Source organism: Perna viridis, chromosome 1, assembly GCF_037379345.1.
Source record: "Perna viridis isolate PV_CMFRI_1.1 ecotype Kerala chromosome 1, ASM3737934v1, whole genome shotgun sequence".
In the NCBI taxonomy this organism is placed as follows: domain Eukaryota; kingdom Metazoa; phylum Mollusca; class Bivalvia; order Mytilida; family Mytilidae; genus Perna; species Perna viridis.
In genome coordinates, this window is record NC_142445.1 from 57,848,844 (window position 1) to 57,873,319 (window position 24,476).

The 24,476-nt window shown below is 32.6% G+C and overlaps 3 protein-coding genes across 7 annotated transcripts in view; 2 read left to right on the forward strand and 1 right to left on the reverse strand.

The window, feature by feature from the left end:
* Positions 1-18,982, reverse strand: part of LOC148629544 (DNA methyltransferase 1-associated protein 1-like) — a 29,626-nt gene extending 10,644 nt beyond the window's left edge. Inside the window, exon 1 of one of the 4 annotated variants that reach the window (XM_088553350.1) lies at positions 18,961-18,982. The gene's annotated coding sequence lies outside the window, so the exon portion shown is untranslated. Of the gene's footprint in view, positions 1-2,984; positions 3,096-18,960 lie in introns of those variants that run through there. The other 3 variants (XM_088553337.1, XM_088553345.1, XM_088553348.1) reach the window with 3 other exon arrangements.
* LOC148629545 (methylcrotonoyl-CoA carboxylase beta chain, mitochondrial-like) lies at positions 3,179-11,204 on the forward strand. Its single transcript, XM_088553329.1, has 11 exons — positions 3,179-3,694; positions 4,778-4,956; positions 5,562-5,633; positions 6,103-6,281; positions 7,461-7,647; positions 7,924-8,015; positions 8,484-8,632; positions 9,113-9,234; positions 9,541-9,636; positions 9,979-10,107; positions 11,054-11,204. The coding sequence occupies exons 1-11, from the start codon at positions 3,268-3,270 to the stop codon at positions 11,129-11,131; spliced, it is 1,710 nt and encodes a 569-aa protein (XP_088409455.1). The 5' UTR covers positions 3,179-3,267; the 3' UTR covers positions 11,132-11,204.
* A 317-nt stretch (positions 18,983-19,299) lies between the features above and the next one.
* LOC148629546 (uncharacterized) lies at positions 19,300-23,852 on the forward strand. 2 transcript variants are annotated; one of them, XM_088553365.1, is made up of 6 exons: positions 19,300-19,433; positions 20,608-20,807; positions 21,422-21,602; positions 22,000-22,140; positions 22,778-22,907; positions 23,258-23,852. In XM_088553365.1, the coding sequence occupies exons 2-6, from the start codon at positions 20,638-20,640 to the stop codon at positions 23,389-23,391; spliced, it is 756 nt and encodes a 251-aa protein (XP_088409491.1). In that variant the 5' UTR covers positions 19,300-19,433; positions 20,608-20,637; the 3' UTR covers positions 23,392-23,852. The 2 variants fall into 2 exon arrangements, with proteins under 2 accessions (XP_088409491.1, XP_088409486.1); XM_088553360.1 differs by having other exon boundaries at positions 19,359-19,514.
* The last annotated feature ends 624 nt before the right edge of the window (positions 23,853-24,476 follow it).

The following is a 24,476-nucleotide window of genomic DNA, read 5'->3' on the forward strand; positions in this document are numbered from 1 at the left end:
ATCCATTTAACAATGATTATCTCATCAGAAAATGTCTAAACACTTAGAAATGAAAGAATTGACGAAAGAATATGGATGACATTTGTTTACACTTTTGCCATGTGACTTTTTGGCGGGAAAATCGGTAAGCAAATAGAATGGGGATTCCAAAAATCTAATTAATGAAATACTATTCAGATACCAAGATAATTAAACAGGGACACAATTAATGGTCCATGGTACAAAATGTAGTTTGCTAGAAATTTTATCACTTGAAAAAAAAGAATCAAGTTTGTTAAATTAAAAGAAAATTAAATTATATTGTAAGATAAATTAGACCATAAAGGACAATGGTGAACATGCTTTAAAATCAGGGACTATGTGAGAATATAAAGTCCTTGATAGAAATAAAATACCTGTTTCTGGAGTAGTACTTTATTATTTTATGAAAGTGACAGACTAGAGCTAAAAACCTGCTTCATACATGCATCAAGATTGAATCTTGTGTACATGTATGTCATGAATGGAGAGGTTATTTTGAAGAATTGACAAAAATAATTCATCAGTGGACTTAATACTGTCATATTTTAAAAAAAAAAAAGTATAATTTTTTTTACCCACCCCACCCCCCACCCTGCCTCTAATTTCTGGAAAGGCTAAAAACCACTAATTCCACTTCCCATAGGCTTCTATGCTAATTTCACAGTATTCAATGGCTTCTCTGGACTTTACCTTAACTTTAACCTGCAGATGACTATATATCAGCATGATTCTACATATGTCAGCTCACAATCCTCAGAATGGCATGTGGGGTTAGCAGACTTGCAGTGCAGTACTGGTCACCGGAAGTGAAGGGTCTATAAATAGCATGGGAAATCCCAGTGTTTTCACAAGATAGGGGTATATTTAAAAATCATTATGGAGATTAGGCTTCACATCACAAGAAGCAAAATGCACCTATAAAATGTACAGAAATGTTTTTCCTTTCAGAAACTGTTTAAATTTTTTAAATAAGATGAGAACTTTTTTCACAGCACTATGAGGAACAGGGGTAATTTCTGCGTAGGACTATTTTTGCGTACGTTCCAAATGCTCATTGGTTGAATTGGTGGTCTGTAACCTAAAGAGTCACTTTTTGTCTTAGAAAAAATAAATAACTATACAGGTATCTTCATACACACATACTGAATGCATTTGCAAAGTTTCAGTGAAATGTGACAAGCACTTTTTTAAATATTTGATTTTTAAATATAGGGTAACCAAGTTGTGCGAGCAAAAAAGTGAAAATATTCTACCATACTGAAATGCATTAAATATTTGCAAAGAACTTTTTCTGACTTTTCAAATAAAAAATATCAATCACAACTTGTTTTTTAACAATATTAATGAAGAAATAGTTTTAAAAGTAATCATTTTCTGAGAAATTGGTCTATTTTTAAAAATTTATTTCTGACATGCCTCCCCCTTTTTCTTGATCACATGTCAAAAATCCTAAATCTTTAAATTTTCACAAAAGGTGATATATTTGGCTTTAAATTTGTAAATACAGTGTTTTCACATTAGAACATGACCAGTAAAGGGCACCTAAAGCAAAAAAAGTGCTCAATAATGGATTTTCCATGTTGCCATAGGGGAATGCTTATATGGCCTTAACCGCAGTAATGAAAGTGAGTTTTTCCTCATTTCTAACCTAATTTTTGCTCAAATCTACACAAAACTTGATTTCAAGTGCTTATTACTACCATATTTAGGTAAATATAGCCCTCAAAGTTTAATATTTGATATTTTTACTAAATTTTCTACACTTTTTACAAGATAGGACATAAAAATCAGCCAAAAAGACCAATTTTCCATAATTTGGACCTATAACTTAAAAAAATGCATATTTTGAAGGATTTTTGTAGTGTATTCCTCTCATGACAAAGTTAACAAGACCTTCAAGTAGTTTAAAGCTATTTCAAGAAACTTTTCATTTTGCCATGGCTTCAGCTTAAGGCTAAAAACCACTAATTCCACTTCCCATAGGCTTCTATGCTAATTTCACAGTATTCAATGGCTTCTCTGGACTTTACCTTAACTTTAACCTGCAGATGACTATATATCAGCATGATTCTACATATGTCAGCTCACAATCCTCAGAATGGCATGTGGGGTTAGCAGACTTGCAGTGCAGTACTGGTCACTGGAAGTGAAGGGTCTATAAATAGCATGGGAAATCCCAGTGTTTTCACAAGATAGGGGTATATTTAAAAATCATTATGGAGATTAGTCTTCACATCACAAGAAGCAAAATGCACCTATAAAATGTACAGAAATGTTTTTCCTTTCAGAAACTGTTTAAATTTTTTAAATAAGATGAGAACTTTTTTCACAGCACTATGAGGAACAGGGGTAATTTCTGCGTAGGACTATTTTTGCGTACGTTCCAAATGCTCATTGGTTGAATTGGTGGTCTGTAACCGAAATTGGCAACATAAAATAGCAGCTGGCGATTTTTCTGGCGACAGAATTTTTAAAGCCAGAGCAGCCCCTGTAAATGTCCAGTTAATTGGTTAAAGTAAATTTTAGATTCTTTAGCTGGATTAGTTTGTCACTGGTTTGTTAACAAACCAGTCAAAGATTCGTTCCAAAATAGCCAAGGAACATTTGTATAAGTTTTGACAAACTGTTTGTGCTCTCCCGTTCTTATATTTATACATGTACATGTACTTACGATTGTGATTATGTGAACACAGAACATGCAGTTTTGAGTGTTAAAAGTTTAAACAACTGTTAAAGCTAAATAAATTTAAGACAAAGAGATTCCTGTACAGCACACTGGTTCATGTTGATTGATGATAAATCGAGGTTTTGCTCACAACCTGTATTGCTGTAAAACTAAAAAGCTTCGACAATTTGAATACATCATTACATGTCATGTATGATGTATACGTATACTCAATGTATCAAGAAGAGATATTTAATATGTTCATGTCTGCCTACTGAAAGGTTATAACAATACTTACCTGCAATATGTAACAATTAAAATTTACCTACAAAAACAACAATTCGCCGTGCACAAAATTATTATATTCAAGTCTTACACATGCTTTTTCAACAATGCCAAATAAATATATAATAAACAGTGAACAGACTCCGACTAAAAATCTCATTCTAAATCATTTTAGCGTTTTGAAACAGTAAGTTTGTGCTAATAATATTGAAGAATAATTTTGACCATGTTTATGTGATTTTGTTTGGCCGGTCCAAAGATTACCAAAAGATTAAACCTGTGAAGCTGTTCTGAATATGAAATCTTTTACTCTTTTTCCCAGAAGCATTAAGCGTTGCAAAATTAGCAACCCCGTACACATTTGTAGACAAGTTCTAAACGCCCCTAAATATCATAATGAAAGATGGTTGAGTAGCTCAACACCAATTAAGAGAAGAAATGTGTTTAAAGTGTTAAATGATGATTTAGTCAGAGACCAAACATTTGAAAAGAATGTAAAAAGTTATGAGAAATTAATAGCTATCAATGATAAATTTAAGAAAATTGCATCCTCTGGCGGTGGGGAGAAAGCCATTGAGAGACACACAGTGAAACAGAAAAAGATGCTCGCGACTGAAAGACTGAAACATTTTTTAGACGAGGAATCTGATTTTTTGGAGTTGTCAATGGTTGCTGGGTTGCAAATGGAGTATGGTGATATCCCCCGAGCTGGAATAATAACAGGTTAGATAATTTTGGGATAAAAAGTTGAGCCTAAATTATTAGTTGAGCAGTAAGATAACAGACACATATATTTCTTTCAGCATAAACTTACATTAATGAATGCAGAACCCTGTAAGAATTAAAATCAATTGCAGCAATTGTGTAGCTTAGGCAAAAAAAATTACTTATGTTTCTGCTAACCCTACTAACCTTAATTTTTTTGTGCATACCATATAGGGTTTGCAATTCTTGTACTAGTATCAGTTTCCTTTCCGGAATTTCTGATGTAGAACATATGAAATCTGAAGACTGATCTGTATTTTATTGTTTACCTCCAGGAAATCCAAACACAGCATCACAATGCAAAATTTCTATTTTATGCTTTCCTTAACAATCTTAGCATGTAGAACTAGATGTTTGTAATTTTTTATCAGTATTTGTACAGACATTTTGCTTTTAATATTGAACCTAATGATATGTTAATGACAAATCTCCACGTATTTGAATGGTAAATGAGGACCCATTCTCATGAAACCACTGAGTCACGTGATGAGACTTACATACCGTATTATTGTTTTGTTTTTTTTTTTTACCATTTTTTGACAATTACTATTCAAGTCTGAATGTATCTACAACACAAACCAGTCAGAAACTTTTGAAAAAGTTTATTAGAGCATAATAGTGGAAACACCATTACTTTTTCTTTGTCTTATTCAAATTTTGAAGTACACATATTTCAATCCCACTTAACCTTTCGAGGTAGAAATTTAAGCATACATGATCTTGTAAAAGGAAATTTTCATAGTGTTATTCAATTTATATTAAAAGTAAAGATTTCTTTATCACGGCATAGAAAATTTGGCATCTCTATAATGCAAATACATATACAAGTACCTCTGATTTACCAATCAAAGTCAAATGTGATATTAAGCTGGAAAGGAGAATACAATTTATGAAATACATGTATATCTACTGGTAATCATAAATGGGTCACAGACAATTTCATTTACATTTCTAGTCAACGTCCTGGCTGGGATATACAGTATTTATACTCTGTTCGTTAAAAAAAATAGGGAGTTGTAACTCAGTGGTTTTTTTTTACAGGAATTGGTAAGATCCATGATGTTTGGTGTATGGTTGTGGTAAATGATGCAACAGTAAAAGGGGGTACTGTGTATCCAATTTCTTTACAAAAACAACTAAGAGCTCAGGAAATTGCTCAACAAAATAGAATTCCAACAGTATATGTGATAGAGTCTGGAGGAGCTTTTCTTCCTCTACAAGTAAGTTCAACACTAGTATATGTATTTTCATAAAATATTTTTCAGGTCAAATGTTAAAACAAGAATTATTTCCTCTATAAAAAATTCAGAATTTAACAGTTGAAATTCTTGAATTTAACTATACATGTATTTCAACTTTTGATTTTGCCAATTTCCTTGATATTTCTGTTTAAGTAAAGACTGCATGTTGAATTTAATTTCAGTTGAAGAAGAAACCAGTGTTTGGAACAAGAGGTGCACATTTTATTACATACAATAAACATATCTAATAATCATATATAGCAGTATACATGTAATCAGCACATAATGTGACATAGACCTCCAAAAATACTCCAAACACTAATAAAATAAGACAAAAAAAACCAGAAAAAATTGGGGTGCAGTTAAACCTGTCCCAAATTCAGAGAGAGTAAAAAGGGCAGGTGAATGATAAACCGAGACTGAAGGAACCTAGATTCCATCTTCAATTAGGGTTAATGACAGATTGAGTTATCTCCCATTGACTGCATTTATATAAATGATAAGACAAATTGTTGTAGAACTTTGTAAATAATAGAATTTTCAATCAAAGAAAAATTACACACATGTTATTTTTATGTTAACAGTCTCAGATATTTAATCCTGGTGGCAGGACTTTTTACAATGAGGCTGTAATGTCATCTCAAGGAATACCTCAGGTTAGTGGCAATCTTCAGTGATTATAATGTTGACTGAACTAATAATGGAATTTTGTTAAATGAGTGAAAAGGTTATCAAAATGATGGAAAGAGTAATCAAGGGAACCAAGGTTATAGCGGTAATCAAAAGAATGCAACCCAGGGACAAAGACCAGACACGGAAAACAGACATACACAAAAAAGAACATAAAGTAACTAAAATCATACATACAAAGTAACAAAAGCAAATGAGCAACTCATTTATACATCACAAAACACAATTATATTCTAAGATCTAGAAGTTCTTACAATAGATGGACACAATCTACTATTTTATTTAAAATTAAAATTAAATGATATGCTCCTTTGGGTACTTGATTATTACTAATATGTAGTATGGAGCATGACTTTATGAATTGCAAGAGTTCTGGAAGTAATAGGCTTTAATATGAATATACATGTACATACTCTTTGTGCATTATCTCTACAGATAGCTATTGTATGTGGTAACTGTACTGCAGGTGGTGCTTATGTGCCCACAATGGCAGATGAAGCCGTCATGATACATAAAAAGGGCTACATTTTTCTGGGTGGACCACCTTTGGTACAGGCTGCTACAGGGGAGATAATTTCTGCTGAAGAACTTGGGGGAGCAACTCTTCATTGTAGGTATGATATTTGGGTGAAAGATTACAGGATTATTTTTAATTTGAAGATTTTAATAAAATTCTTGGCAGTAAATCATAACTGATTAAGTTTTGCCAAAATTTGATAAAGGGTAACACTAACTGATGCCCTGTTAAAGATTTTTCATGTACCATGTTCATGTTATTTATAAGCTAAAAAATATCTTAAAATGTCACTAATTTCTGTTGTATCACCAAATGAAATACATTTAGGCTTAGAGACTATGATTGACAATGTCTTTGCATTATTTACTTGTAAGGGTAAAAGTTTGTTTTAAGACTTCAATGTTTTTGTAATGGAAATAATTTGTGTCTTCCAAATTTACTATTGGACGTGGTGAATTGAGTGAAATATATTACGTTATTTACATATATAATGTATTCTACATGAGTGAAATATGTTAGGTAAGCCTGCATTATAACTGGTCAGCTTGACATGGGAAATGAGATCATATCTTAGTGGAGGACCTGAGGATATGATACCTTATCCTCCTACTTGTAAATTTCTAGGATTTTGATTGACTAGGAGCACATCTTTACTAATCCCATATACTCAGATATTGCTAGGCCTTAACCCTGATGTGTAACTAACCATTTTTGTGCTGAATGTCACATGCTGTTTAGCACTAACTCAACGTCCATGTGAAATATGTCTCTTGTTGACTTCTGAGTATTACAAAAATGATTAGAATACTTTCAAATGAGAAATGTATTTTCAAATGATCTTTACTAAATCTGATGTTACAGTAGAATAAATAGTTTAGTCTTTGAGTGTGCAATACAAAACCATTACTAAAACAGATTTAAGAAAGATACTCCAGTAGAATACAGCTGAGGGAATATAAAATGCTTACAAGGAATATGAGCTCATATCCCTTAACATAAAGTATTTTATATTTGCCATCCAACGAAATTTCTTACCGACTAACTTCTGAAAAATGATTGAACAAGCTTCCACTTAACAGATTTATTTTTTTTAAATATTTAAAATTGTCAAAAGATGGTCAAAGACTGAAAAAAACATACACTGCTGCAATTACATACCAATGTCATTACAAGCAAAAACACATCGAAAGCTTCAACATGTGTTTTTTTTTTATTGAAACATGTATGTTTTTAACTTTTAACGGAAACATGAATGGACTTCAATTTTTGTTTTTAGTGTAAGTGGTTGTACAGATTACTTTGCTGAGAATGAGACTGAGGCATTAGATATAGGAAGAGATATTGTTGCCTCACTGAATATTTCGGTCAATGATAAAGTGACTAGAGAAACTGAAGAACCTCTGTACAACCGTGAGGAAATACTTGGATTAATATCAGCAGATAATCAAATGGACATATACAAAGTATGTCTGTGATGAGTGGGGCAGGAATAGAGTATTACTATATACCTCATAAAACACGTATTCAGATGATTAATTTTTGTTTTTAGAATTTAAAATTCCTTTTGTGTCTAATTGCATTGATAAATTAATAAAAATCAATTTTCAGTTGTAAAATCAGAAGATTACTGGTTCATGTACTTATGTACAAATATTAGTTCTTTGTTTAATGTGTTTTTACAGACAAATAAGTTAAATCTACTTACATATATTCATACTGTTTTGTACATGTATGTGTAGATTATATCCAGGCTGACAGATGGCAGTCGATTCCATGAGTTCAAGACAAAGTTTGGTGATACACTTGTAACTGGTTTTGCACATGTTCATGGGTAAGTGTGGATTGTCATATATTCTGACACTTTAACCATAAATTTATAAACAGAAATATATACCAACACATACAGTGTATCTATTCTTCAATGGGTAAACTTAGCAATTTCATAAGGTTATGTCCTAAAATATGTGGAATAGTGAAAATTATTGACATGAATCTGTGTGATATACAAGCTAATATAACAAAAATAAATTCTAGATAAGATGTCATGCTGCCATTTTAAATTTCCCAATTTTTACAGACTGAGGTTCTTTGTTGTGTATTTGATATTTCACTGTAGAGAATTTGTCATTTGTATCAATCTTGTTTTGATTTAGGACTTAAAAATTGTGAACTTCAATGACAGTCTTACTCATGGATTCTTTTTTATTGTATGGCATTGTTCCTCGGAAAAGCAAAGCATATCTTGAGAGTTTGGTTGGCAAACATAATAACACTTTCACAAGCTGACTTTTTATGCTAGGTATTTAGTTGGTATTGTAGCCAGTAATGGAGAACTTACAGAGTCAGCAGCTGATAAGGGAGCACACTTTGTACAGATGTGTGGTGAAAGATCCATTCCATTAGTCTTTCTACAGAACACTGCTAAGGAAGATTGTAGTATTGTTAATGGTATGTATTTGGACTGGATTTAGCCTTAAAATTGGGGTAGTGGAAATTTACTGAACTTAAGTTCACTTATAACAAAGATTGTTAGTAGAGTATATATATAGCTAAGTATTTTTTTTTTGTACGAACTGTAAGTAAATTGTATTAAAAGCATATGATGCATCCATCTCTATATAAATTTTCTTATATAATAAGTAGTACTTTTGTGAGATATCAGTTTTAAGAATACCAAATTGACATGTAGATATTATTATTAAGGCATGTTATAGAATACAGTCTACTGATTTGTTTCATACTTAAATAATAGGTTAAGCTATTCTAGAAAGGTATGCATAATCCGTTCAATTAAAATAAATTGATTTAAAAGAAGGTTTATTGTTAAAATAGCTACTAATCATAAAAAATGTTTAAACATTATGTACATTGATTATTTGGTTTCAGTGTTTTGGAATATGTTACATAATTAATTTTTATAATTTTCAGGATTAAGAAATGGAAATAAACTAAGAGCTCAGGCAAAAATGATGACAGTTGTTAGTACAAGTAATGTACCAAAGATTTCATTCATTATTGGAAATGGTGTAGGACCTGTCAGCTATATTATGGTAATAGTATTGTATTGGTATATAAGTACTTATGTTGAATTAGCTAGTTGTTTGTGTGTATTAAGTGTTCAGTTAAATATTCAGAGTTCAACATTGGTATATTTCATACATTAGACTTGATAGGTTCATCAAGTAAATGTTCATCAAAAGAAGTTTTACTGTAAATATACTCCACTTGATCAGCCTTTAATACTCATGCTTCATGCTCATTGAAATACATGTGGACAAGTTATTTGTAAGACTTATAATTTTTTATCATTAAAAGATCTGTTTTTTTTAATATTCATTTTATACTTGAATTTATAGGGAGGAAAAGCAATCAGTCCAAACTTTTTGTTTTGTTGGCCAAATGCTTTGATAGGTTTAACGGAACCACAAACCGTTGCTCAGGAAATTTGTGCAGTAAGTATTATTTTTCTCGTACCAGAAAAATTATATAAGATGCAATATAAAGTAAGGAAAAAAGGAAAATAAACTTAATGTTGCAGTTTTTTTATTATATCAGCAGCAAGATATACACATACATCACAACATTTATATAACGTGTATATTTTCAAAAATATACTCAGTCAAACTCTGAAACTACATACCCAGACACACAGAGAAAATCTATACCCAGTCACAGACTGATGTCTACCCATACACACACAGGTCACAAACATGTACCTAGTCACACATGAAACAAGTATCATTCTTATGTATAAATGTAAATATATATTGCAATGAACCTTCATCTTGATTCAGAACAAAGAATCATTGTCATCTGAGGACCAAGCTGAGGTGGTAGATAAATGCAATAAAGAATCATCTGCTTTTTATGCTGCTTCTAGAATGTGGAATGATGGGATTGTTTTACCACAAGACACAAGACAGGTACTGTTGGTCAATTTATATCTCTCTTTTCATGTGTAACATTGAAGGTGTGACTACATATATTTTAAAATTATATATTACATGCCTATTTGCTGTGCAAATAGTGTACTACTAACTGTGAAGTCATTTATGAAATGTTTCAATTTTTTAACAGGTTATTGAGTACAACCTGTTCAAAAATTAAACACATTACTCATAATGTAATTTCTTATGGATGACAGTCCAAATAGTTGATTTATCTTAGTCAAAACCTTAATTTGTGTGGAATTATTTGAATGATGGAGTGCATACCAATCGACTTTAGTGTTGTCATAGTACCAAGCCAGGTTATACAAAATAATCTGGTTTGCTCAAAGTGAACTAGCCAGTCAGAAAGCTTGTTGCAAATCAAAATTATTTTCATATGCACCTGTATAGGCTGTGAATATTGTTTGTCCAAAATTGTTAACAAAGTGAATGTGATTTTTTTTCAATCAGAAGTAATAAAGACAAAAAATGACAATGTTACATTTTTTGATGTTATTCCCAGAAAATGTCCATTTGATATAAAAGTCAATTCAAATTAATATATATACAGAACTATTTGCAGTCTTACCGTTTATCTGCATACTGGTAATCTAGAGAATCCCTTCATACATCCAAATAATACAACTCATTTTAGGGGGATGACCATTTGATTCTGAAATGGGGGCTGGCAGTTTTTTGGTATAAACATTCTGGCCCTTAAAAAGTTGAAAATAAATATTCTGGCCCCAATCAGTGTCAAATAGTCACCCCCTTAAAAAACAAATGTCTTGTACAGCTAGGGAACTTACCCTGAAAAGTCAGAACAAGTAAGGATCTGGAGAGTCTTATCTTTTCAAGACCACCAGAATAGCAATGTCTAGTCAGAGCAATTTACTACAATAATTACAAACAGAAAGACATGAATTTTCTTTTTTTCTAGGTGTTACGACAATGCCTCAGTATTACAGCAGCCTACCAAACCACACAACCTGTACAAGTACCTGTGATAAGAATGTAAACATTCATCTAATTTATTTGACATTGATATATGTATTTATGTATAGTTTTATAATAAAAAAATAAATTGAAAATACTTTTATTTCTACAGTGTAACAGTGTATTACTTTAGAAAGTGTTGTTTCTTGCATATGAATCTTTGTTTCTTCAGTGAAGTTTGTACATTTAAGAATAGGTCAATTCTGAGGGTTTTATTACAAAGTAAATCTTAAAAAATTATATAATATTGTGAGAAAAAAAAAAAAAACTTTTTAGATTAAATACAAAGATTTAATAAAAACTGTTCATAAAAATAAATGTATATTTTATTCAAATTATTAAGAGACTTTTGTACTGAAAAGTGTGCCCAAATAGGAACATGCATTATTTTATTATTTTTTTATTTAAAGTAAGTTCATGATTGCTTGCTGTCTTTTTATTGTTGATCTATATACAAAAATCTTGTCTTTTACTTGGGGTCAGAATTTTTTTTGGTCACATTTATTTCTGCTCTCAGTAGATGAATGGATTATTGGGATTATGTTGTAAACAATTTTGTTTGGTGTTCAATATCAACTTCTGTTCATGAGACTTTCAGATTTTTTTTATACGAAATGATAAAGAAAATATTTGTGGCAAAAATCTCAGCTACCACTTGTTGGGTTTATATTTAGATGGGAAATACATTGTAATTGTGGTTGCTCTCCAATATCAACTTTCATACAAGTGGGGGTATACCTATGCAAATTCATGTTTGATTTGTAACAACCTTTCTGATTGGTTAGTTCTAGTTCTCTTTGTGCAAACCAGGCTATTTTTGTATTTTCAAATGATTTGGTACAAAATGCTATATAAGATATCTATGATAATGAGATATCTCAAAAAGTATATTTAGGGTATCTAATATCTTGTATACTAATTGAGATATCTTATTTACTACACAAGATATCTGATATGATATATAAGTATGTAGTATAGTACATGAGATATTTATATAATATATATGATATCTAAATTAGACATTTTTATCAACTATCTTATATAGCGTATAATATATCTTATATGAGATACCTTAAATGTTGAATACATGGCTTTCCATGCAAATAGTTTTCAGATTAATTTGACATTTATGATATAATTTATAAATCCACATATATCTAATATATTTTATATAAGATGTCTTTTTTGATGTATAATAAATCTTATATACTATATAAGATATTTTTATAAACCTTCATATAAGATATGGAATACATTATATCAGCTTATAAATATGAAAATGGCTAGTCATAGATGTGGCAATTCACTGAAATGAGGTCTCCCCCCAATAAAAAACAAAAACCATTCTTTTTATTGGTATATACCAATCAAATCATACATTTAGTTTCAAATATTGCTGAAAAGGGAAAACATGGACTATATTTTGTGATTGCTTTCGAAAGCAGTCCATTCAAATTTGTCACAGCACTAATTCCACAAATTATGTCATAGTAACTACAGTCGACTCCACTCAATCGCATATCGCTTTATTGCATATTTCGGTTATTAGCATAATTTTCTCCTGCTCAAAACCATTTCCTATTATTCTATTAGGGAAAAAATCACTTATTTGCATAGGCCTTGCAGGTGCATTTCGGTTTATTGCGTAAAGAATTTTGCCGGTGATAGGTATGAAAGTAAAATGTTACCTTACTATCGAATTGTTTGAGCTGGAAATAGCAGTGTTTTATTTACAAATTAGTATGAGTTAATCAGGTAAATAATAAAATATGTTTCTTTTTGCTAATACAGCTGTTATTTTGTCAACATGTCATGGCCAGTCATACTACTAGTATTTGTTTTCATTGCCTTGCTAAAAATGTATAGAATCTTATGCATCTATTGCAGAAAGAAATTTATGAGGCATATAATAAATCAAAATTATCATTATCATTATTTAAGGAAGCACTTAAATATTTATAAATATCTTTAATTATCAATGAATCTCCACAATTCCAATTAAGGACCTGATTTTTATTTCAGAACCTCTACTGTTTATTTTAGGAGGTCCTCAAATATTTCTGGACCTCCATAAATATTTGATAAGCTCCACAATTCGATTTCAAGAGCTCCTCTGATATTTTTGAAGGTCCTGAAATTGAATTGTTGAGGTCCAGGTTTATTCCTAAAAAATATTCATGGATTTCCTTGGAACCAAGATTCTAGCGAAAATCAAAAGAATGTAATCCAGGGACAAAGAACAGACATGGAAAACAGACAAATCCAACAAAGAACATAAAATAACTTAAATAATACATACAAAGTAGCAAAAGTAAATGAGCAACTCGGACTCCATTGAAAACTGGGAGCATGGACCAGGTGCACCGGTAGGGTAAGCGTCCTCTGCTTATCTAGAAACACCCGCCAGGCGCGTAGTTGCCGTTAGGCAAAAAAAGCCTTTGCCTGCACTTAATTTTGCCATTTTTTTTTAAGATAAAATACATCCAGGAGAGGCATAAATGATGCTCTAAAACGCTATCTCCGCGGAGCTTCGGGGGGGGGGTGCTTCGCCCTGGACCTGCTGGGGCCTTAATCGGCCCCCAGACCCCCTGTCGTAATTTTGCCTACACTTCAATTTGGCCTCAACTACGCGGCTGCCCGCCGGGTTGCTCATAAAAAGTTCGGGGTAGACGATAGTGAAAAGGAAAAATATGACACGTTCAATAAATCAGTTTTCATGATGCAGATGGATACACCGTAACGATCCACGAGTTCATGAAATTGAAGTGACTTGAAGCTTAATTATTTACACTTGATTTTGCTACTATCACGTGATTATCACATTATTTTGTTAAGTGAGCTGAGCTCGGAGTTTAACATTTAATTGTTTTGTCTCCGTATTTACACTCTACACGTTGACGTACTCCCAAACAGTTTGAGTGGGGAAACGCTCTCGGACCCACGTAGGGTCTGGGAGTAGGCCAGAGCGTCAACACAGCAGCCCAGCCGCTAGTAGGACATACTCTGACGGAGTTCTTCGGTCAAGTATCCCGAAGGCTGAGCTCCGCTACCTACTACTAACCGACATTAGTAACAAAATCCCCATAAGGGGCGGTCGTGCGAGTTCAATAAGGATAGTCAAGACCGTAAAACCCCCAATCATCATATTTTACATATGCTAAATGTATTTGAGAACGAGATTGAGTTCGTAACATGCGTGACAATCGTTGCAATGATTGCAAAATTCAGTGGGCATTTCGTATTTAGGTGAGTTCATCAGCTTGGTTAATCGTTGGCATTTACCTCCTTTACCTGGTCCTATTTCATTTTTATTTTTACTTTGCAAAATTGTTCAATCATTTTGTATTTATTAATCTCATTTCACTAAATCACCCAATCATATTTCCTTATCATCATTTTTTTCCAATTACATTTTTCTACTTAACCATTTATTTATGTATTTATTTCATTAATTATTATTTATTTATTTTATTATTCATTTCTTTTATTTTGTTAAAAATACAATTAAAATGAATATAATATTTATTTAAAGCCCGTCAAAAAAGGTTGTCCGTGCGAGACCGGACAGAGGGTAGTCAAGGGCGTTAAAAACCACCTCACTCACTCACGGTTACACGTAATCACTTTTTCTATAGATAGCCATCCAGGTGGCGTACACCAATAAACTTTTTCTTTTGCCTTGCCGACTTGACCATCGTGCACCTTGAATATTTCTTATTGCACGCTATATTAATATTTATTTCAATTTGTAGATATCTTATATAATGTACAGCAGAACGGATTCAGAAATCTAATTGATTTTATAAGGTATTTCATAATTTTTATGATAACATCATTTACAGTTAATGAAATAGAAGATATATACTTCATTGTATAAGATATCTATTATTCTAATGATGAATGTTTCACTACAGGTCATGATACTCATTTTAGAATGAATTGTAATACATTTTAAAGCAAACACTGTTCTTCCTCATCAGAAAAAAATAAAACAACATTCATGTATTTTCATTTATACAATAGCTGTTTATAAAGAGGGCATCATTGATAAATTGACTACCCTTTGGAATTGATGAATTGCCTTTAACATTGATGATGTCCTCGTCTGCAGCTCGAGGCATTATCAAAGTTTTTCTCTTGGGCAGGCAATTTATTGTGACAATGCCCCTTCATAAGCAACTATTGCGTAGGAAATCTTAATGACATCCTTGTTTTGAACTCTATATTTCTTTGGCCCCTTCAAACATTTACTAAAGATGAAAGATTTTAATCATTCTTTTTACAAAAGTTTCTGCTGTTCAAAGCACTTTCTCTATTTTTATGAATGCGTTTCGAACAATGTCATGATGATTTACTATAGTATGTAATGTACTATTCTGATTTACTATGTAACAATACATGAGACGTTGAACATACGGTGAAGCGATAAACGAAATCCACAGACTTTGTGCACATCGGTTTTTATATACATTTAGATGACATGCTAAAATGTCTTGTAAATTGAAATTCGATTGGTTACAAGTTCGGCTTTTATTAGAATGGAGAAAAGAGCCAATCCGTGAGAAGCAGGATATAAGTTGTCCCCATTTGCCATGAATGCGGAAAAAGGATGAGAATTCATCTGCAAATAAATGCTTTTCAAGTAGTGCTTAAGTAAAGTTAAGAGGCGATTGAAGTGTGTACAAATACAAATTAGACAATACTTTTATCTATATCAAGATTGGTTGATTGATTGTTGGGGTTTAACGTCCGAGCAGCAATATCTCAGCTATATTCAGACGATGAACATGAAATGGATGATAAAATGAACATGAAATTATGAAATGAAAAAAAGGGATGGGACACAGGGACAACAGGATCGAAAAATTTTGATTGCCACTAGAAAAAGGGAGGGATGGGTAAGGTTGGGCAATTTAGCCTCCTGTGGCTGAGCGCAAAGGTTCATACTCCTACCGAATACCACAGCTAGGTTCTTTAACGTGCGATGAACGTGACATCTTTCCCAACACGGTGCACCACTATGGTTTGCGGCCAGGTTTTCCGTATTATAGCCTGACAACCCCAGCATGTAATACGCCAGGGGTACCCCATTCCACCACCTGGGGCACACAACCCAGTTGCTCTGTGGGCAGAGCACCTAGCCCCCGGCTAGGTTTCGGAGCACTGTTTAGTCGCCTTTTACGACAAGCTTAGCGCCACTGCAGGCCTATATTTTTGACACCCGGACCTGCACTGGGCATCTATATCATGACCTATATAAACGGAACAACGTGTAATTCATGACACAACAGAATACAAATTCGGTGTACTTCAATATCATAAAAATATAAATTATTTCCAGAAGACACTAGCTATGAGAAGTGTGGCTAAAACTGCGCGATAAAGGATATAATAACAAAATTACCTAACCCATAGGTAAACTCTGGGCAATAGTCAAAAGGAAAGTCCATATAACAAATTCCAATATTTAGGCAACAACTGACAGGAGTACGTAGGTACCAAGTTAGCATAAATTTTGAAGATTGCGGGTCAATATGATAATACGATAATAGCCAAATTTCAAAATAGCGAACCTACATATAAATTAGACTGGCAATTTTTAAAATACTTTCAATTATACTTTTAAATATTGATTTTAAAACGGTCAGTGCTTTGCTCGGAGTGTATACAGACACGTGCTTTGATTTTTTTAATTATGGACAAAAATGGATGAGAATGAGTTGTGTTACATATTTAACTGTTAATTATAACTTATACTGACCAAACCACCACAAACGACTAGTTACAACACCCCTCGTGTCATCGTTTATGTTTTACGGTTCATTTTATATATTTTGTCATATATAAAGGCGTTCAAGTAGCAGTCTTTATAAAAATCAGACAGGAGGTGATTCGTGTATGTCGAAACCAACGGAAATTACTTTAAATTCTTATTCAGAAACCGTTACAGAATACATAAACAGTCATATTTTTTCATTTGATTGTTGCACTTTTGAGATAAAAAAATATGTATATATAGATTGTGTGTGAAATTGTCTTCTCATAAATACAGATCTGAATACAGAAAGCAACACCGTTACATAAAACTACAGCAAATGTAGACTGAAAAGCATCATTTGTTCGGTGTGTTTTCTACACCACGAATCACCTCTACCATAGGCAGTGCCTGAATATTATACGGACTGTTACTTAGATAAATAGCAAATTGAAAACTCTCTACTGTTGCTTTCTGTATGGTAAGTGTTTCAAATTTTGAACTATATTCCAGCTATGGTTACAAATTACACCAGTATGGTATGACAATCAATTGCTTATTCTATTTATTTACTACTTTATTGAACATACCTTGCAGTTATGAGACATAGTTAAAAAAAAACTGCCATCTTTTTGAAAATACAGTAAAGTAGGAATTCGAGCAGGATTATTTTATTGTTTTTATCAATTAAAGCACATTTTTATTGTCACGAAATCTACTCTCAAAATGTCTTGCATTTGTATGATTCGGAACTACTCGGTCATTTCCATTACACTTTTTGTGTAACAAGAAAGCCTGAGTTGTTCCGATTGCATTTTTCAGTTGTCGAACACAGAGCGAGGGTAATAGGTGGCACGTTTTAATACCTCAATATACATGATTAGCTACTTTAACAAAAAATCACCATTTATTCGCTTTTTGGAAAATTCGCTTTATTTTTATATTGTCACGCAATGTTATGTCTCAAGACGTACCGTAGTCTAAATTTACTCTAATTTTGTACCCTCCTCCTAATGTGCAGCTTCAGATAATTTCTCATAGTACCTGTTGGAAGTGATATAAAATGTATTATATTGAAACTGAAGTACATTTGGCTTTGTCGTGGTGAATTGTGCGTTGACTTGTTCACTTTGTGTCATGCACTGCTTCATTTGTATTGGCACACTTTAATCGCCTCTTAACTGCACTTTACGTTTTTTTTCGGTCTTGTATCTGCTTTCATAGCCAATGGGAACAAATAGTACCATACTTCTCATCGATTGGCCCTTTCCTTTGTTCTTATAAAGTCGACTGAATTTTAGTGTCTGTCCTGTATTTTTCCGTCTGACTCATGCACGCCATAGAAGTACTTGACCAAATAAGCTGTCAGAACCACAGGCACTTGGGATCAGGATTTATTTTATTATTTTCCTAAAAATATCATTAAATCATTTTGTTTCCATATTTGAGTTATTATGCGTGTTATCTGACATGTCCGCTTGCTATTTATTGCTGATTATACTATGTCTAGTTGTCATCTTTATTAGAGAAGTATATAGATGAAAACTAGTCATAGTATAAACAGCAATAAATAGCAAGCGGACCTGTCAGAGAACACGCATAATAACTCAAATATGGAAACAAAATGATTTAATGATATTTTTTAGGAAAATAAAAAAAAAAAATCCTGGTCCCAAGTGCCTGTGGTCAGAACAGGATTCTGTAACTCGATTCGGATTCGGCATATGTTTCAAGAAAACTAGATGACACTTACTCTCATGCATGCTTCCAGGTTGTCTTTTAGAGGTTTGGTCGCTTTTTACCGTTTAATTTATTGAACGGAACTTTGTCGGGGATAGTGTCAAATAAAGGTTAATAATAAATTATCAAACTGAACAAAAAATCTGGTCAATAGTCAAAAGAAATACTCAGAAAGTCTGTGTAAAATAAAGCAATATCAAGGAAAACCCGGAAAGTTGGAAACAACCGCATGGTCCGCAGATACAACGTGAAAAACGGCAGACTGCAACCGGTGTACCTGGTCCATGCTCCCAGTTTTTAGTGGAGTCCGAGTTGCTCATTTGCTTTTGTTACTTTGTGTGTATGATTTTACTTACTTTATGCTCTTTGTTGTGTATGTCTGTTTTCCATGTCAGGTCTTTGTCCCTGGATTACATTCTTTTGGTTACCGCTATACCTTGGTTCCCTTGATTACTCTTCAACGAACTGCAAGAAGTTTCCTATATCTAGGGTCTGTCTCCGACTGACCTCTGAAACGACAAACAGACCATTCCTTGATAATTTTCTGAGCAGGCTCAGTTGGTATGTATACTTTCGCGAAGTTACACCCTCCTGTAAAAACTATGTTTCCACCATATCTATATACATCTGTATAAATTCAATAGAATTTTGCCCCAAAAAATGACACACATTTGAGTGCCTTTAACCTAAAAATAGAATTCGACAGACGAGGACTGATGTTATACAATACGTTTTAAATATAGCGCAAATAAGATATTGATTGCGGAGAGTCACACGTCACAACGAACGGGCCATCCGGAAATCTACACTCCATTTAAGTTATAAGATTGTAAGTCCATTAATCCTTTCTAACATTTGAGAGATAAAATAACAGCGTTGCTTACTTGAAGTGAAAGCAAATCGATGAAAGGTAAGACTCTGTGTATTGATTTTCATATTAAAAATGAAGTTGCTAAACTTCTAGTTATTTTAAGAGTTTGTTTGCATTTGTAATATTGATAGCTCGGTTTACTGTAGGGCTTTAAATGGCACGAAATGTTGCGGGTGATTTAGCATGGATGTTGTTATTTTATAACCTGTGTACAAATAATATTTTCAAATAGGAATTCATTTTCGACATAGCCGCTTTTGAAGTAACAAGAGCTATATACATATTAAAATCCAACTGGAAACCGAGCTGCACGAAGACTGAACAAAAAAATTGCAAGCGCCTGAAAAAAAAAAAAACAAACAAAAAATAAACAAAACAAAACAAAACGAGGAAGTGGATCGAAATTAACACGCCACGTGAAAGCAGAACATCGCAGGTCCTGCGAAAGAAAAGGGACGAAACTTCAAACGACTCTAATAAAAGCAAACATTATGTACAGACCATGTCACAGACACCTATGAATACTCAGAGTGCAGAAACAAGGGAAGTATCGTATATCCCTATCCCTATCATTGTGAGAAGTAGTAGTCCATATCAGAAGCGGATGTTATGATTAGTTTCGGAAATGTAGTTAACAAATGTCTTATGCTTAATCACTTTATTCTTCTTAAATATTATGTTATTCAAAAATTCAAATGTTTTTGGTACTAGTGTGTTTTTGTCTAACAGGTTATGCAAAAGCACGTATTGTGATTTATCTGTGTTTCAACGTACATTTGAACAAAGATAATAAATAATACCGAAATTTAAACGAAGACAATAAATTATATATATATATATTCTAGAACTATGTTTGTGGTAGGTATATTGATGTAGGTATATTGATTAAAATAAAGTACATGCACTATTATGTGGACTGAATATGTAAGTATTTTTGAATTTTTCTGCACTGAACTTAGTATTAGCCTCTAGTGCTGCGTACGTTGTGATTCGGATTCGATTGTGGTAAACCCATTATTTCTAATATTCATAAATCACTAGATTTAACTAATATTTGTTTTTAATGCATACGCAGAAACAAACAACCGTCGATAGAAATTAATCTTATAAGTGTTGAACTGTATATTTTAAGATTCAAACAATAAGTCTAAAATGACTGACAATGATCGAAATAGAAATAGAAAATGAGGTGACACCAAACCAAGAATTAAAAGAAGAAATACCTGAATTTCATGAGGATGGAGAAATAGCAGCTTCTCAACAAAACCAGAAAGGGCCTAGACACCGCCTTGAAGTAAAAAATAGAAGTTATCTTGAAAATATCAGAGAGGGGTAAGTTTAATAAAAGTAAAGATGCACTGAGTCCATTGAGATTGGATGAGCGTAGTGCATTTATTAATAAACTATATCAACCTAAGGTATTAAAGAATGCAGTGTTGGATCCAGAGGGGGTGCATGGGGTAGGCAACCCCCTTTTTTAAATGTCAATTTCATGTGTAAAATTGACAAAAAAATGGTAAATAATGTCCTAGCACCCACATTTATTGAGGAGCGAATCTGGGCTGACACCCCTCCTATTCAAAGTATCTGGATCCGGCCCTGGAATGCATTTTACTTGCGAAGTTAAACTTTTCGACACAGGGCATGTTTCAAATCATGCGTACAACCGATGAATTTGTCTCTGAAGTTATTGGTTTAATGTTATTGAAAACTCCTGAGTCCACGAGTATTACAATTATATTAAAGGCGAAAAACAATTTTCGGTCAACCAAAAATATATAGTGTGAGAAAAACCTTTGAGAAAAGTTTTTAAACAATAGATGTGTGTGTGTCTTCAAGCTAGTAATTCGAAACGTGCAATTACCTCAAATTTAAACTAATTCGAAACGTTTTGTGCTTGCATGTCATCATTTTCTATTTAGACAAGACTTTTCATAACCTTTCAGGCCTTATATCACCCACAATGTGATGATAACGCATGCCGAGTTCCTGAAGTCCACCAACAAAGACAAGTCATTAAGGGTTTTCAGGATATCCCCCACTGGAGGTGGCTACAACTATTGTGGGGACATTTTTGCACTAATAACATGGTATTTTCTCGTTGTCTTCATTATTGCTGTCATTCCAGTAAGTACATTCGATAAAGTTTTATGGGTTCATAAATACAAAAGATTTTGCGATTGTTTTCATAATAATGATCATATACTCATGGAATAGTAGACCATTCCTTCTTTACGTGTTAGAGGCGCACCTAATTTAAAGAAAGATTTAAGTAATCATATACATATGTAACTTTAAATAGAATAGTTATATGATTTCAGATTCGAGTACTGATTTTTTTAATGCTAATTTGAAATAATACTGTTGATAACAGTTCTGGAAATTTTAGTTTGTTCATGCCTTGAATATCAGTGTATGCATTTTACAGTTATGTTATGTTAGGAGAACCAACATATTTTTAATTACATGTATTATAAGTGAACAACATACATTTGCTTTAAACTTAACAATTTAATCATTTCAGCTAGCCTGCTACTGTGAGAACTCCATGTTAAATATTGCCAATGCTATTATTTTGACTATAATCCTCATGTATCACCTCGTAGCAGTCTATGCTGTGACCAAAAATTGCAAGAAGTTCCGAAGAGCATGGTACATAACAGATGTATGTGATAAACTTCTCATTCGAAGTTATGTAGATATACAATAATGCTTTCACACATCCTTCCGTACAAAACACCCTTAAATTCAGTCTTCATCAGATATTAAGATAAGTTACTTTTTAAGTGTCTAGAACATTTCAAATGTCAAGGTTGCAGGTAAAAGTGCTTGGTCATACAGTCAAGTTTGTCATCGCTATGGGATGCGTCAGTTCCCGTTCATTGTCTGCATACCCGTTATACACTGAGCACGGTATAATATTCTGAGCTACATTTGAAGTGTGTTTACATACGTTGGAGTAGAAAAGGTGTGCTTTCGTGTATATCTGAACTGATCACAGATGTTACTACCCTTAAATGGGTAGATTGAAAAATAAAATATGTTGTGAATTTGTTCAGATAAGCATAAATAAGAATAATAAATAAGTGAACAATAGATACGTGTAAAAGGTAAAAGGGGACTAAATAAAACACATTAAATACAGAAAGTGATGCCCAAATTTTCGGCCTTACGACGTTTGTCATGGGCAAAGTATTTTAAAAGTGAAGAACGACAGAAACGCAGTCAAAACTTTATATAGAAGATCAATTGTCTACTATACTACAAGTGAAAGGTGTGAAGTAAATATATTTTAATTGCAGACTCCAGTAGATAAATACATGGGCCTCCAGAATTATTTCGTGGATGTCACCATAGACAATGTACTAAATATCAACTTCCTCAACAGTGGTCAGAAACAGAAAATTGTTACCATGCTAGCTGAAAGACAAAGTATGTAATGAATTAGCAAGTGAGACCAGAAACGAATTCGATTATGGTGCTGTTCACTATATTTTTTGTATATTTTTGAAGACCATAATAATATTGATGAAAAGCTTTGTGCATTTTACTTTTGGTAAAAGATACGTAAAAGATCAATCATCACAATGGGCCTATTTCGTACCCCAAAGATGTATGATTACGTGAAAGATCGAACAATTCAAGTGGCTAACTGATGTACATGAACATTTTATCGTATTTTTTTATTGCAAGAACAATTGTAATACCTCAATGGATTTTTTTAAATCGTACAAACAATATTATTTGTTATGCTATTGTAAGAATTTTTTTCTACATTTCAGCGAGAAGTATGGTACTTATGCTCTGTACCAAGTCTTACTGGAAAAATAGAGTTACCGCCCCTGTGATATGTTTGTCAGTGACTGCAGTTTTAAGTTTAATAGGGATATTTGTTCAAATCGTTACGTTGAGGTGAAACCATCTTTTACTCATTTTATGGATTTGTTATTATTTAATGATATTCTTTATTATATGGTGTAACTGTGTGGCAGTGTTTTACGAATCTTCCAATTCCAGCAGCCTGAAAAGGGACGTTTTATTCAATATGTCAGGCTAATTTTTAATGTTATTGTATAAGGGTCAATATACACTGCATTGTGACTGTTGCTACTAACCCTTGCATTGTGAATTTGCCTTATATCACAAATTTTACTTAAGACTCCTGTATATTACATATTTATGTTCTTTTATAAATGTATATAGGATCATGACCCAGAATGAGATGCAAAATGTTTGTCAGCAAGTTACTTTAGGTGTGGATTTTTTAGGTTTTAAACTAAGCGATAAAATATTATTTGGAATGTATGTTGTAAATTGAATGCATATTTATAGAGATTTTTATTATTTGTTTTTTTTCCAATAAAATGTTGAAATATTTGTTTCAGTCCATTTCTTATTTGATCTCATAAACAAAAAGGCTAATTGTAGGCATGAAGAAAAATCCAGAAATATCAGTAAAAACGGAATGAATAATACATTTTAGTACACATTTACAATAATTTACGTTGTAATTTATGCATGAGTTTGCTCCCAATAAGGGGCTTGCTCACGACTTGTAGTACTGCAATTACTATACAGAGTTACCTTCAAGGAAACATGATAATAGTTCGGAAAAACGGCTTGGTAGTAAAACTGAAAATCGAGGAAAAACCGGAAGACGTAGCGTACGGTGTTGGCGTCATTTTTGGTAACGTCGAAATTGGCAAAATTTGACGTCTTTTTGTATTGCGACGTACATCGTTCTATAACTGTTACATGTAAAGTGTGCATAATTATTTTTTTACATATAACACACATAACATGTTTTATTATTTAATTATCCGATTCGATAGTAATTTTTCGTACGTTTTGGTCAATTGAAACATCAGATTACATCCTGATATGGTAAACAGTTTGGCATCAACCATTTAAAAATGATTTGAAGGAAATTTTATCCTATGAGAAAAATGTTAGGAATTATGTAAACAAATTTCGTGATGCGAAAAAAGGTAAAACGCCCAT